The sequence below is a fragment of the Dromiciops gliroides genome, chromosome 3 (genome assembly GCF_019393635.1).
Source record: "Dromiciops gliroides isolate mDroGli1 chromosome 3, mDroGli1.pri, whole genome shotgun sequence".
Classification (NCBI taxonomy): Eukaryota; Metazoa; Chordata; class Mammalia; order Microbiotheria; family Microbiotheriidae; genus Dromiciops; species Dromiciops gliroides.
In genome coordinates this window covers 303241206-303256337 of record NC_057863.1, presented here as the reverse complement: position 1 = coordinate 303256337, position 15132 = coordinate 303241206, and the positions used below count along the sequence as shown (strand labels likewise).

Genomic DNA, 15132 nt, shown 5'->3' with positions numbered 1-15132 from the left:
GTAGGTTGTAAGAATATGCAAACAAACAAAAAAAAGAAACTCAACATAATGAGCTACCATGATAACAGGGATACTAAGCAATGCCTCAGGGAAAAACACAGCTTGGGTCCAAACTCAACTAAAATGCCCGGAAAAGATGAACAAGAGTCCAAAAAAATTTCATAAATGAAACAAGAGCATTTGAAGAAAAAATTGAAAAAGAAATGAGAGCTATAGAAAAAAAAATTTGAAAGGGAATGAACAGATTGACATAAATCTTTCCCAAGCAACAAATTCCCTAAAAACTAGTATGGGAAAAATAGAAGCCAATGACTCTATGAGATAACAAGAAATATTAAAACAAAGTTAAAAGATGGAAAAAGACTTAGAAGAAAATGTAAGATATTTCATAGAAAAAAATGACTAACATGGAAAACAGATCAAGAAGAAAAACATTAAGTATTATTGTACTACCTAAATGACAGGACAAAAAAAAAAAAGAGTCTTTTTCAAGAAATCTTAAAATTGGCCAGATCTCTTAGAACCAGAGGATCAGGTCAAAATACAAAGATTCCACCTCCTGAAAGAAATCCCAAAGTGAAAATTCCCAGGAACAACCTAACCTCATCCAGAGTTTTGAGAAAAAATACTGTAAGTGGACAGAAAGAAAGAATGCAACTATTGAGGAGCCACTGTCAGAATCATACATGATTAAGCAGTTACTACTATATAAAGGAACCCAGAAGTTAGAAAACAGTATGTCAGAAGGCAAAGGATGTGGGCTTATAGCCAAGAATAATCTACTCAACTAAACTGAGTATTATCCTACAAGGGAGGGGGGTGGGAATGGACTTTTAAAATCCTGATGAAAAGACCAGAGTTGCGTGGAAATTTTGAAGTTCAAACACAGAAGTGAAAAGAAACATAAAAAAGTAACAGAAATGAAAAATGATAAAGGACTAAACAAGGTAAACTGCTTACATTCAAATATGGGGAGATGATACATGTGTCCCCTCTGATCCCTATCATGATCAGGGGTCATAGAAGGAGTCCAATTAGACAAGGACCAAGAGTGGTTCTATTATATCTTGATAATCTTAAGAATAAAAAGAGAGGGGAAGAGGAATACTTAATTAGGGTGCACAAGGAGATATCTACACAAACAAGGAGGAGGGGGGAGGGGGAGGAGCTGATACTGCAACCTTACTCTCATCTGCCTTGGTCATAAGGAGGAAAAGTCAAGAGATAGGCTGGGAAAATGAGCAAACAACAAAAACAGAACATGACCACATGAAGTTACTATCATGACAAGAAGATCAAAACCCAAACTCAGAAGTCAACAATGTGAAAAAAGGTCACAAAAAAGACTAAAAGAAAAATGTTCATTGGGCCCAAACCCAACAAAAATTCTTGAAAGAGTTAAAGAAATAGATAAATGTAGTAGAGGGAAAATTGGGGGTAAAATGAGAGTGATACAAGAAAATTATGAAAAGAGAGTTAATAGCTTGGTAAACAAGTCACACACACACAAATTCTGAAGAAAACATCCTAAAAAACAGAATTGGCCAAATGGTAAAAAAGGCACAAAAATTCACTGAAGAGAACTCCTTAAAAATTAGAATTGGTCAAAATGGAAAAGAAGGTACAAAAATTCACTGGAAAAAAAAAGAATTCCTTGAAAAGTAGAATTGGCCAAATGGAAAAAAAGGTACAGAAGCTTACTGAAAAAAATAATTCCTTAAAAATAAGAATTGGGCAAGTAGAAGTGAATGACTTGATGAGACATTAAGAAACAATAAAAGAAAGTAAAAAAAATGAAAAAAATAGAAGAAAATGTGAACCATCTCACTGGAAAAACAACTTACCTGGAAAACAGATTCAGGAGGGATAATTTAAGAATTATTGGAATGTCTGAAAGCCATGACAAAGAAAGAGCCTAGGTATCACATTTTAAGAAATTATCAAGGAAAACTGCCCTGATATCTTATATCCAGAGGATGTAATAGAAACTCGAAGAATCCACCAATCACCTCCTGAAAGAAAACCCCAAATGAAGACTCCCAGGAATACTGTAGCCAAATTCCATAGCTCCCAGGTGAAAGAAAAAATACTTCAAAACAGCCAGAAAAAAACTATTCAAATATCATGGAGTCATAGTCAGGATCACACAAGATTTAGTGGAAGGCTTGTAATATGATATTCTGAAAGGCAGAGGAGCTAGAACTACAGCCAAAAATAACCTACCAAGCAAAAATGAATGTAATCCTTCAGGGGGGTGGGAAATGAATATTTAATGAAATAGAGGACTTTCAAGCACTCTTGATGAAAAGAGCATAGTTGAATAGAAAATTTGACATTCAAACAGAAGACTCAAGAGAAGCATAAAAAGGTAAACATGAAAGGGTAATTAGAAGGGACTCAATAAAGTTAAACTATTTACATTCCTACATGGGAAGGTGATACATGTAACTTCTAAGAACTTTATCACTATTAGGGGCATTAAAAGAAGTTTACATAGGCCATGGGTGTGAGTCAATTATATTGGAATGATTTCCAAAAAAAATGAAGGGGTGAGAAAGAAGGATACCTTGGGAGAAGGGGGAAGGGAGAGGTAGAATGGGGAAATTTTTCTTACATAAAAGAAGCTCATGAGGAAGAGCTTTTATATAGGAGAGGGAAGTGGGGGATGGGGGTGGTGGGCAATGATGAACTTCATTTTCATTGAAATTGGTTCAAAAGGGGAAGAATGTACACACAAACAGAGTTGTGTATAGAAATGTAACTCGCCCAATAGGGAAATAGGAGAAGGGGATAATAGAAAGGAAGGGGATGATAAAAGGGAAGATGGATTAAGGGAATAATGGTTAGAAGCAAAATAGACTTTTGAGGAGGGACAGGAGAGAGAGAGAGAGAGAGAGACAGAGAGAGACAGAGAGACAGAGAGAAAGAGAGAGGAAGATACGGAAGAAAAAGGGGCAGAGGAAAATATACAGTTTGTAATCATATCTGTGAATGTGAATAGGATGAGCTCACCCATAAAATGGAAGCAGATAGCATAAAGGATTAGGAACCATAATCCTAAAATATGTTGTTCACAAGAGACATACTTGAAACAGAAAGACACACACAGATTTGAAATAAAAGGCTGAAGCTAAATCTAAAATATTTCAGCTGAAGTAAAAAAAAAAAGAAGGCAGGGATAGCAATCATGATCTCAGACAAGGCAAAAGCAAAAACAGACCTCATTAAAAGAGATAATCAGGGAAACTACATTTTGTTAAAGATACACAATGAAATAATATAAAAAATTTTACAGCAATTTTCTATGATAAACTGAGTATAGAACTGAGTCAAATTTGTTCAATTAGAACCATTCCTCAATTAATAAATGGTCAAAGGAGATGAACAGGTAGTTTTCAGAAGAAGAAATCAAAGCTATCTATAGTCATATGAAAAAATGCTCTAAGTCACCATTTTTTGGGGTTTTTTTTCTTTTAGTGAGGCAATTGGGGTTAAGTGACTTGCCCAGAGTCACACAGCTAGTAAGTGTTAAGTGTCTGAGGCCGGATTTGAACTCAGGTACTCCTGAATCCAGGGCCAGTGCTCTATCCACTGTACCACCTAGCTGCCCCCTCTAAGTCACTATTGATTAGAGAAATACAAATTAAAACAACTTTGAATTACCAACTCACACCCATCAAACATGACAAATGCTGGAAGGGATGAGTGAAAAATAGGTACACTAATGAATTGCTGGTGGAGTAGTGAACTGGTCCAACCATTCTGGAGAATGATTTGGAACTATGTCCAAAGAAAGAGCTATAAAATCATGTATACCCTTTGACCCAGTAATACCACTACTAGGTCTGTAGTCCAAAGAGATCAAAGAAAAGGGAAAAGTACCTAATTGTAGAAAAATATTTATAGCAGTTCTTTTTGTGGTGGCAAAGAACTGGAAATTGAGGGGATGCTCATCAACTAGGGAATAGCTGAACAAGCTGTGGTATATGATTGTGATAGAGCACTATTGCACTACAAGAAATGACAAGCAGGATGGTTTCAGAAAAACATGGCAAGAACTATTTTAACAGATGTGAAGTGAAAATGGGGAGTTCATTGTGTACAGTAATAACAATGTTGTAATGATGATCAACTGTCAAAGACTTAGCTACTGTGATCCAACCATTCAAGACAATTCTAAAGGACTCATGATAAAAAAAAAAAATGCTATACAACTCCAGGGAGAGAACTGATACACTCTGAGTGAGAACTGAAATAGATTTTTCTTATTTTCTTTATTTTTCTTGCCTTTTTTTGGAAATGCTGCCAATATGGAAATGTTTTGCTTGATTTCACATGGACAATTAATATATTGCTTGTGTTCTCAGCGGATGTGGGAGGAGCTGTGAGAGAGAGATTTTAGAATTCAAAATTTTAAAAAGAAAAGAATATTTAAAATAAATAAAAAATTTAAATAATAAAAAAATTCCAGCTGTCCATGCCCTGTAATCCTTTATCAGGTGTGAAGGCATTCTCTTATTGAAACAGCAGAGCTTGCTAGCCATTGGCTGGAGAGACTGGTCACACCCCTGGAGGCCTTTTAAATGCTAACCCTTACAAACTCTGCAGATGTCTGAGAGTATTGAAGAATTTGAGGCATAGTTAAGATTCAAGAGAACTAGTGTTGGCATTTGAAAGCAGGGAAGAATCAAATCATATCAAATCTGGAGGACATCAAGCCTCATTTTATACATGAGAAACTGAAGCCAAAAGAGGTTAATAAGGATAGTGATAATGATATTAATATCATATCTATTTCTTATATGGTGCTGTGTGCCAGGTACTGTGTTATAAGCACTTTACAAATATCCCATTTGGTCCTCCCAACAAACAACTTTTTCCAAGAAGCTTTTCCTGATTCATCCTATAGGGCTGCAAGTACTTCCTTGTTCCTACACTACTCCTTACTTGTAAACATGTAGTCAATTCATCATTTTCTGAAACTGAGTCCCTGAGACACTATATAAATCAAGGGTCAGAATACATTTCATTTCTCATTTGGTCTGTTCTGAGTTTGTTGGGTTGTTGTTGTTTTTTTAAGAGCCAGAGTTCTCCCACCTTTTTTGTGGGTATCAGACTGCTTTGGCAGACTGGTGAAGCTTATGGACCCCCTTCTCAGAATATGTTGTTGCCTACAATCCTAGTTAAAGGAAAGGGTAAATTTCAGTTAAGAGGTTAATGAAAATAAAAATATAATTTTTTCTTATCCAAGTTCATGGTCTCCCTGAAATCTATACATTGACCCTGGTGGGGGGGGGGTTCACAGACCTCACATTAAGAACCCCTGTTTTAGAGGAAGATGATTAAAATGGTGGGATGATTATTTTCTTGTTAGATTTATAACATCTTTGATTACTAGGCTAACTTTTTCACAATTCCATGGAATGAACTTTGTTTTTGATTATTAATAGTCAAAAGACAATCTCATTAAGGTCCTACTTAATGCTGCCTCATCATGGTTTTCATAGGCTATTAACATGGGGGCAGCAAGCTGGTGCAGTGAATAAAGCACTGGCCTTGGATTCAGGAGGACCTGAGTTCAAATCTCATCTCAGACACTTGACACTTACTAGCTGTGTGACCCTGGGCAAATCACTCAACCCTCATTGCCCTCAAAAAACAAAACAAAACAAACAAAAAACCCCAAAACATAGGACATTAACATGAAAACTCTGGCTGGTCTCACCAGACTGGAAAAACTTAGTGTATAGGTTTGGTGAAGGATTCTATGTTTGTTGTCAAAGGACCAGACTAAGTAAGTCTCAAGAGGCCTATCTCCAGAAGACAACACTAGGGCACTAATTTTTTTATCTACAAAAATTCACGAAGGTGATCTACGAAGGCCCAGAAGAATTGTGAACTACATCAACAAAGAGAATACCCCCCCAACCCCCACCCCTATAGAGACTCTGGAAGTACATTTTCTTTTCTTGCATCTAATTATGGACACCAGATGGCAGTGTCTCCTCTTTAAGTCTTACAGGCCTGGGATGGTTGGCCTTGGGATCTGCCGGCATCGTTAGCTCCATCCTGGTCCCCAGACTTACCTGCTGTGTGCTTGTAACTCAGAAGCAGCTCTAAGTCCCTCCTTCATGACATCAGCTGCTTTTTGCCTGTCCTCATTTGCACCCATTCAAAATGGAAAGCTTCTGGATGTGATTCAACTTGACTTTTAAATGAGTGTTAAAATGACTGGCCGGACAAAATTGTATGTGAAAGCTATTTCAATGATACCAGAAAAATATACCAAAAGGCTTTGAATTTGTAACCTAAAAGTTATTTTTATATAGATTTTGACAACACTCAGAATCAAAGCACACACTAAGTGGTTTTCTCAAAAGAAGTTGGTCAAGAAAAGAAACAAACAAGGGCTCACCCCTGGCACTGAGATGCAAATCCAGAGACCGAGACTGGCTGTCACTGTAGAAAAAATAAGCACATATCCCACTATGCCTATTATTAGACTGTATCTGAATGAAAGTAATTTCACACAATTCTTCAAATAATATTTAATTATCACCACGTAAAGAACTCATAGCTCATCTGCATTTTGTTTATCTCTGAATATAAAAATGAAAATTTCTAAAAACAGATTTTCATATCCACAGGTTTTGATGAATCACTTGAGTTCACAAGGAAGGGCAGAGGGTGAGAGGGTATATAATGTGTGCTTTCAAAATCATGTTCTATAAAAATAATCAAATGGAGAGTGAAGATAAATAGCTTCCATCCACCCCAAAAACATTCCTTTTGAACCATGAAAACTTGGAACAAAAATAATTTCACAAAATCTCATTTTAATAATCTTCTTTACAAAGCACAATACTTAACACTCCTAAATACAATCTTATAAAATGAAGCAAAAAAAAAAAAATAGTTTCCATAGATGCCTGGTCAGTCCATGCTGAATGCAGAGAGATTTTTGCCAAAGTGATACTTCCAAGCTTTTCCTTACATGTCAAGTGAGGTTCATTTTGTAAAGAGTGAATAGCAGCTATTCAGCCATGGGTGGATGCTATCTATGTAGGATTCCAAAAGTTATGTGAAGGAACATATAATTCAGTGTATCTTCCCCATCCCTTTCCCCCTCCTTCAGCCAATGTCTTCTTCCCAAACTCCTACATTCTCTGCACAATAGACAGCAAAAGCCTTTACAGAAATTAGCAATTAACTTTAAAAATTCTTTAAAAACCACATTTCCAGGGAGGGCTTTGGCTACTCCTCAGAGCTATTTAGATGATCCTGGAAGTGGACATACATAAAGTTGTATTGATGGGGACTTTAATGGGAATGGAATGCTAGGCATACAAGGAAATCCTCTATGGGAAGCAAAATGTCAAAATGGGTGAGCACCAATTGATATATATGTGAAGGAAGGTAGGCAAGGAGGAAAAAGCAAGAAAGATCTACTTGTAATGATTTACATGGTCAATAATTAAATTATGGGGGAGTTTTGTAAAGTACTATCAATTCTCACTCTTTGTGATTGTGCAAATCTATCAATATTTAGTAGTTTCCATATAAAACTCAGGAAAAAAGACAAAGCAGCATTTAATTCCAAGGCAATTGAAACCCCCCTCCCCAAATACACACATACATATATGTATATACACATATATGCATGTATATATCTATAGATATAGATATTTCTTGCAATACAGACCCTTAATTTCAATTATCATTAAGAATGTGGAAACAGAGGCATCTCCTGGGGCCAAACAGTTCATCCACTATACAGATAAAGCAGACAAGGAAACAATTTCCTTTCAAAGGAAAAAAAAAATCCCATAAAAGCAGGAAAGATCTAGCAACTGCTACAATGTAATTACATATACCCCTCTCCCCCCTCCCCCCAATTCCATTCAACCTATACGTTGCAGGATTTACAAGGGTGCAAAGGCAAGAGGCAATACATAAATGCAGTTTAAATGATAACACACAACAGAGAACCTTGTGCATGAAAAAATACAACTTTTTTCCCCTTGTTTTTATTTGCATTTTTCCTTTTATTTATTTTTGCTTTAGCAATGCATATTCTGTTCACTCAAAAGGTGCAAGGAAAGGAGGCAGGAGTTTAACTTGGCTAATGAAAAAACAAGCAGAGATGAATTTTCTGGTTTCTTGAACAACCCAAACCCAGGACAGCTTAAAAAGACACAGCTGGTAAGACATAGCACTCTCAATTACATAGCCACCTCCAGGGACCTTTGGCTATTTTGAGAGGTGCTATCTATTAAGAGAAGGGCCTCTTGTGGACTTAAGTAATGGGTTATAATCATGGTAGTTGGATCAAAACAGCTCCAACCAAGAGGGTGGTGAAAAGAAGGCACAGATCATTACAAAGACCAGATTATCTTTTTTTTCTTTTTTAAATACACTATTATACATAAGCTAAAATTTCTCTCCAAGGTGATAGTTTGTTTGGGGGCATAAAATTGCATATGTAAGAGAATCCTAAACTATAAGACAAAAATTAAAATTAGGCTATTTTTTTTTATCCAAAGCAAAAAGAATAGTAAACATTCATTCCTAACTATATGTAGTACAAACATTATAGGAATTGGTGACAAAAGACAATTAAAAAAATCATAAAATTATAAAGCTTGTAAACCAATAATCTGAAATACATTTTATTTATGGAAAATATCATCAAAATAGTACCACTATAGACTAAACTGCCTGAGTTTTCATTTCACTTGTGGTCTTGAAGTAGAGAAGCCGTTAGCACAACCCACTCGGTTTTAAGTCACAACCGCACCCTAGGGGAAGTCCTTCCTCTTGGATGGAATTTTGTGTTGTGCTGTTCCAAACATTTTGTGCTAATCCTTCAAACAGGGAAATGTCGAGGCAAACCTTAAATCATTTGGCACAAAGTTATTTTGGCTGGGGCAGACATCTGAATCTCGGATTCACGATGAATAATGTAGCATTTCATCTATCAAGAATTCACTTTGGTTGAAGAACTTTCTTTATATCATTAACTTCCATCTACAAAAAAAAAAAGAAAAGGAACCAAATTAACTGTGTGAAAGTAAAGTCTCAGCTAAAAGTCCGACTTCTGTAAGAGCCCTTTTATAAATAAAAACAATAATATATACTAATATAATACAATTAGAACATGTACAATATACAAATATCATATAATTATAAAATATATTATTATGTATGGGTCTACATTACACATTACTAAATAATAATAATAATAACAATAACAATATTAATACATATTTATACTATTGGGGCAGCTAGGTGTTACAGTTGCCAGAGTACTATGTATGGAGTCAAGATGATCTGAGTTTAAATCTGGCCTCAGTCACTTACTAGCTGTGTGACCCCGGGCAAGTCACTTAACCTTGTTTGCTTCAGTTTTCCCATCTGTAAAATGAGCTGGAGAAGGAAATGGGAAATACTCTGGTATCTTTGCCAAGAAAACTCCCAGTGGGGTCAGGAAGAGTTGGACATGAGTGAAATGACTAAATAACAATAACGAATAAATACTATTAAATATAGTATATTAATAATGATAACAATAAGGTTTGAAAAGAACTTTACAGATACAATCTCATTTGATCATCACAACAACCCCAGGAGATGGGTGCTATTATTATCCTCATTTGACAGATGAAGAAACTGAGGTGAAATGACTTGCCAAGGTTCATACAACTACTAAGTGTCTGAGGCTAGGTTTGAATTCAAGTCTTCTTGACTCCAGGTCTAGCGTTCTATGCACTGCACCACCTAGTTGACTTGATTCTCTCATTTTATTCTCATAAGAACCCTGTGATTATCCCCATTTTATAGATAAGAAAGCTGAGCAAGACATAAATTAAGTCATTTGCTTAGGGTCTCACCGCTAGTACGAGTCTGAGGCCAAACTTGAATTCAGGTCTCCTTGACTCCAGGCCTGGAGCTCAATCTCCTGAGCCTCCTTCCTGCCTCATATCCTCTAATTCCCTCATTAATACTAGTAGTACTTCCCCTCTCGATCTCCAATTTATACTATATATGTCTAATTTGTACATAGTTGTTTGCATATCATCTCCCCAATTCCACTATGAGCTCATTAGAACAGAGGCCCTTCCCCAGCTCCCCTCCCCACCTTCCACTGTATCCCCAGGGCTTAGCACAGTGTCTGACTCACAGCAGACACTTAAAAATGTTTCTTGTGGGGGCAGCTAGGTGGCGCAGTGGATAAAGCACTGGTCCTGGATTCAGGAGAACCTGAGTTTAAATTTGACCACAGACAATTGACACTTACTAGCTGTGTGACCCTGGGCAAGTCACTTAACCCTCATTGCCCCTCAAAAACAAACAAACAAAAAAATGCTTCTTGGTTTTGACTTGAGCTGGGAAGTAGAGATTGCTTATATCCTGTGGTCACAATCTGGGAAAAAATTTCAAAGATATATAGAAATATATGAATAAAGTAAAGCCCCAAAGCCTAAAAAACCCTAATAAAACAATTCAGATTCATTTAGATTTTAAATATTACAAAGCATTTTCCTCATGAATGGCCCATTTTACACATTAAGGAACTCAAACACATAGAAACTTGGCTTAAATTACTCTATTAAGGGGGCAGGTAGGTGGCGTAGTAGATAAAGCACTGGCCCTGGATTCAGGAGGACCTGAGTTCCAATTCAGCCTCAGACACTTGACATTACTAGCTGTGTGACCCTGGGCAAGTCACAACCCTCACTGTCTTGAAAAAAAAAAAAGGAAAAGAAAAAAAAATGAAATTACTCTATTAAGTAAAAGAGCCAGGTTTCCAGTTCATGTCTCCTCAGACTAAGATGAATGCTTCTTCCACACGATATGTGTGTGTGTGTGTGTGTATACACACATATATATGTGTGTGTATGTAGGATGTGTAGTTGTTGTTCAGTTGTCTCAGTTGTGTCTGACTCTTCATGACCCCATTTGAGGTTTTCTTATGTGTAATTTAAGATTCTAAATGTGGATTCTAATCTGTTCCCCCAGTTTTGGGGGAAACTGACTAAAATCACTGATAAAACGAGTTTAGGTTTTTAAGGGTTTATTGGAAAATAGAAAGAAAAAGATTGAGAACAGAATTCCAACAGCCTGGCGTTCCTATCTTTCCTCAAATTTCCTGTGAAGTCCTCTGCCGCCACCACCATCAAGTCAGGAACCCAAAAGAGCGAGAGCTCTCCGCGCAGGCTCTCTTTCCTCCTTCCTGTCTCCCAGAAAATAGGAGGCTCCTCAAGTTGATTGGTTGGTAGCCTTGATAGACAGCACCCATGAGCAAAATGTCATTTCCTGACGCCAAGGAAAAGCCACAATGCATTTTCCTCATGGTGGAGCTTTCCCACAGCAAGTCTCCAGTAGGTGGCATCATTCCAATCATTACACTTGGCAAAGATACTGGAGTGGTTTGCCATTTCCTTCTCCAGCTCATTTTGCAGATGAGGAAACTAAGACAAACAGGGTTAAGTGACTTGCTCAAGGTAACATAGCTATTAAATGTCTGAGGCTGTATTTGGACCCAGGAAAATGAGTCTTTCTAACTCCAGGCCTGGCACTGTATCCACTGAGCCTCCTAACTACCTATGCAAGACATACTACAACATAAGACACTGGACTCAGCAGTGACTGCTGTTGGTTCCAGAGGGTGTCAGCTCCCCAGATGTTCTGCCCACTAGCTTTCTTTTCACTTTTAAACTAGCCTTGTTTCTAGCACCTACCAGAAAACTCACTTATATCAAAATTAATGAAGAGTTTGTGTCTTTCTCTTAGAATTCCTCATGTTCTCTGTTAAGCTTATTTTGATTTGATTATTATTTTTTATGTATTTTTAAATTTTCTTATTATATTATTTTAATTTCAGAGTTTACCAGGAGAGGGCAGCATAAATGCTTGGCCTAATCCAGCAAAGGAAAAAGAACTTTAAGCATGGATGGACATATCTCTGGAGTCCCAAAGACCAATTTGACAGAAACCACCAGGCTTTAATAGTGATTTCCCAATGTAATACTTTCTTTAAGTGCCTGTAAGGACATCATCTAAAACTGAAAATTCTTAAAATTTTTTTTTTTAGATTTTTAAACATTTTTAAAAAATTATACCTCACTATTTTATCCCAGACTGGAAATGCAGTGGACAGTCATGGACCCCAATCCTACTACTGATTGGTGCAGGAACTTTGACCCACTCCATATTTCCAACCCAGGCCAGCAGGCTTCTCTTTAGCCTGGGGAACTGGGACCAGACACAGTGTGGACACACAATTGACTTTAGCTTCCCTGGAAGCTTGGGAACTCCCAACCTCAAACAATCCACCAGTCAGGGATTATAGGCTTCTGCCACCATGCCTCACCACTGGGGAGCACTCTGTACAGAACAGGCATCTAAAGGGTCACTAGAATGAATTGCAAATGAGCCACCAGAGTTTTGGGGCATGTTTCATTGCTTCTTCTAAGGTGGCCTCTTTCAAGATTTATTAATTTCCAAAGAAGGGAATTCCATAATCCCATATTAACTTTAAATAATTAATTGGCATCAGTAAAAGAAGATACTTTCTAGTTTAGAGAGAAAGAACAGTATATTTTCAAATAAAAATTCTGGAACTAGTATTTGTCCAAATGAAAAGAACTTTAGGTATGAAAGGGAACCAAGAGATCACCTAGTCTGAACCCCTCATTTTAAAGATGAAGAAAATAGCCTGAAAGAGGTTAAGTGATTTGCTTAAGATCACACAGCAGCAGTTGTGATTAGATCCTGGGTTACCTGGCTCCCAGTTCTTTTTACTTCCCTAAAGATGTCCCAAAAGTCCACCCACAGAGAGTGTTGCCACACACCTGTAATCGAAGACGGATCTTCTTTTCTTCATCCAATTCAGACAATAATTGCTTAATTTCTCTTCTGAAAATAGAAAATATATATTTTTTAAATTGAGAGTTTAGATTGTTTAAATTACAATACTTTTTTTGCTCTGGCACTTTTAAAATTCTCTCTATGATATTTTACAAAGAAATGATACATTTAATTTTCCTTGGTTAAGTTTAAATTATATAGGAGAAAGTAACTTTCTACATAACCTTGTAATATACCTTTGATACCAACAAATTTACCAAATTGTTGTGTTAAAGCTAAAATTCTAGCTAGTCTGTCTAAAATATCTAATGAGTGGTCGCCAATAAATTATAAGCTTTAGCAAGAGTTAGGCTTTTAAGCATTTATTAAGGAGAATAAGAATTTGGTAAAGAGAGAGAGAAAGGTCTACATTCATCTATCTATTAAAGGGAGAGTGCATTTCTAGCTCCCCTCTCCACCAGAGTCCACAGGAAAGAGCACGATGAGTCAGAGCGCCAGCCTCCCCCTTCTTCCTCCCACAAGCAAAGGTCACTTCCTGACGCCAAAGAAAAGACTCTTGGTCTTGCCCTCAGACGTTCACCTCATGGTGGAGCTTTTCTACAGTAAGTGTCCAGCAGGTGGCGTCATTCCAATCATTACAGTTGTTTAAATATTAATTAATTAAATATTAATCAAAATAGCATATTTCTTTGGAAAGGTATACAAATATATTTCAAAGCCACATCTTTTCCTCTCATAGATTTTTTTTTAGTGAGGCAATTGGGGTTAAGTGACTTGCCCAGAGTCACACAACTAGTAAGTGTTAAGTGTCTGAGGCCAGATTTGAACTCAGGTACTCCTACCTCCAGGGCCGGTGCTCTATCTACTGCAACACCTAGCTGCCCCCTCATAGATTTTTAATTAAAAAAAATTTACTGGGGGCATTTCACCAATCATCATGTAATCCCTTATTAAGTATGTCAAAACATAGGTATTTGTATGAGTAAGAGTATTATTAGAGTTTTTGTTCCAAAATCTCTGGATCTTTGGGTTTATCAAATACTAGATTACTGTAGTGTAGTTTGTACCTATTCTATTCCACTGATCCACCTCTCTATTTCTTAGCCAATACCTGATTGTTTTGATAATTACTCCTTTGTAATATAGTTTGAGATCTGGTACTGCTAGACCACCTTCTTCCTCATTTAACACAAATATTCCTAGCAGTACTATTGAGAAGAGCAGAATATCATGAATCCATTAACTGGGAAATGGCAGAACAGATTATGACACACAAATTTGTAGGTTATTATTGGGTCATAAGAAAAGATGAGCATGAAGAAGTCAAAGAAAGACAAGTGATGCAGAGCAAAGAGAGCAGAACCAGAAGAACTTACATCCACATAAATCTTAAAAGCCATAAAGACTAAAACCAGGGAAGTTAAAGACGATGGCAGCATCAGATTCACATTATACACATAGCCAAGAAGGGCCATCGTGGGCACTCCTTTGGTAAAGTATACATATCTTCTGGGGGTAGGTTTAGCAACCAGTTAATAACAGGACTCAGATATATGTGCAATTATTCTGTGTACATGTTTTCATTTTACATGCTTTTTTGGGCTTATATTCTTTTTTTAGCGCCCGTTTTCACATTCTAGTATGTGTATTTGTCAATGAAAGCCAAAATCAAATTTATATTTAAAAACCCAAGATGATAAAAATAGTAACAGATTTTTTGAAGGCACAAAACTATTTCATAAAACTATAGACTTAATTCAAATAGCAAAATAACAGTTGGCTATGAGGGTTTGTTGTTGAATCGTTTCAGTCATGTCCAACTCTTCATGAGCTCATTTGGGGATTTCTTGGCAAAGACACTGGAAAGGTTTGCCATTTCATTTTACAGATGAGGAAACTGAGGCAGAGTTAAGTGACTTACTCAGGGTCACACAGCTAGTAAGTGTCTGAATTCATGGAAGATTTTCCCAAGCCCAGTGCTCTATCCACCATACCACCTAGTTACCTAAGAGGGTTTGCAATTGCTTTAGGAGCTAATATGCCCCCTCTGGGCTTTAGTCTTATTTCAGATGTGCTTAGTAAATCAGTTTATACATGGAATCAAGAATTATGGTTCCCTAAGAAAGGGATTCCTTTGACTGCACTACACATTTGAATATATGCCATGTCTATTTCTACACTAGCTTAAAAGCTCCTTGAGGGGAAGGACTGTCTCTTGCTTCTTTTTGTATCCCCAGCTCAGTGACATGGTAGGTGCTTAAT

General features: G+C 36.8%; 1 protein-coding gene across 7 annotated transcripts in view; it reads right to left on the bottom strand.

Moving 5' to 3' along the window:
* Positions 1-6691: 6691 nt before the first annotated feature.
* SH3KBP1 (SH3 domain containing kinase binding protein 1) overlaps positions 6692-15132 on the bottom strand; it is a 463133-nt gene continuing 454692 nt past the window's right edge. For 4 of the 7 annotated variants that reach the window (XM_043996850.1, XM_043996851.1, XM_043996853.1 and 1 more), the window contains 2 exons: positions 12855-12918; positions 6693-9027 (listed from right to left, as the gene is read on the bottom strand). In XM_043996850.1, the coding sequence (XP_043852785.1) occupies positions 8986-9027; positions 12855-12918 (106 nt within the window). In that variant the 3' untranslated portion in view covers positions 6693-8985. Of the gene's footprint in view, positions 9028-12854; positions 12919-15132 lie in introns of all 7 variants that reach the window. The other 3 variants (XM_043996852.1, XM_043996855.1, XM_043996854.1) reach the window with 1 other exon arrangement.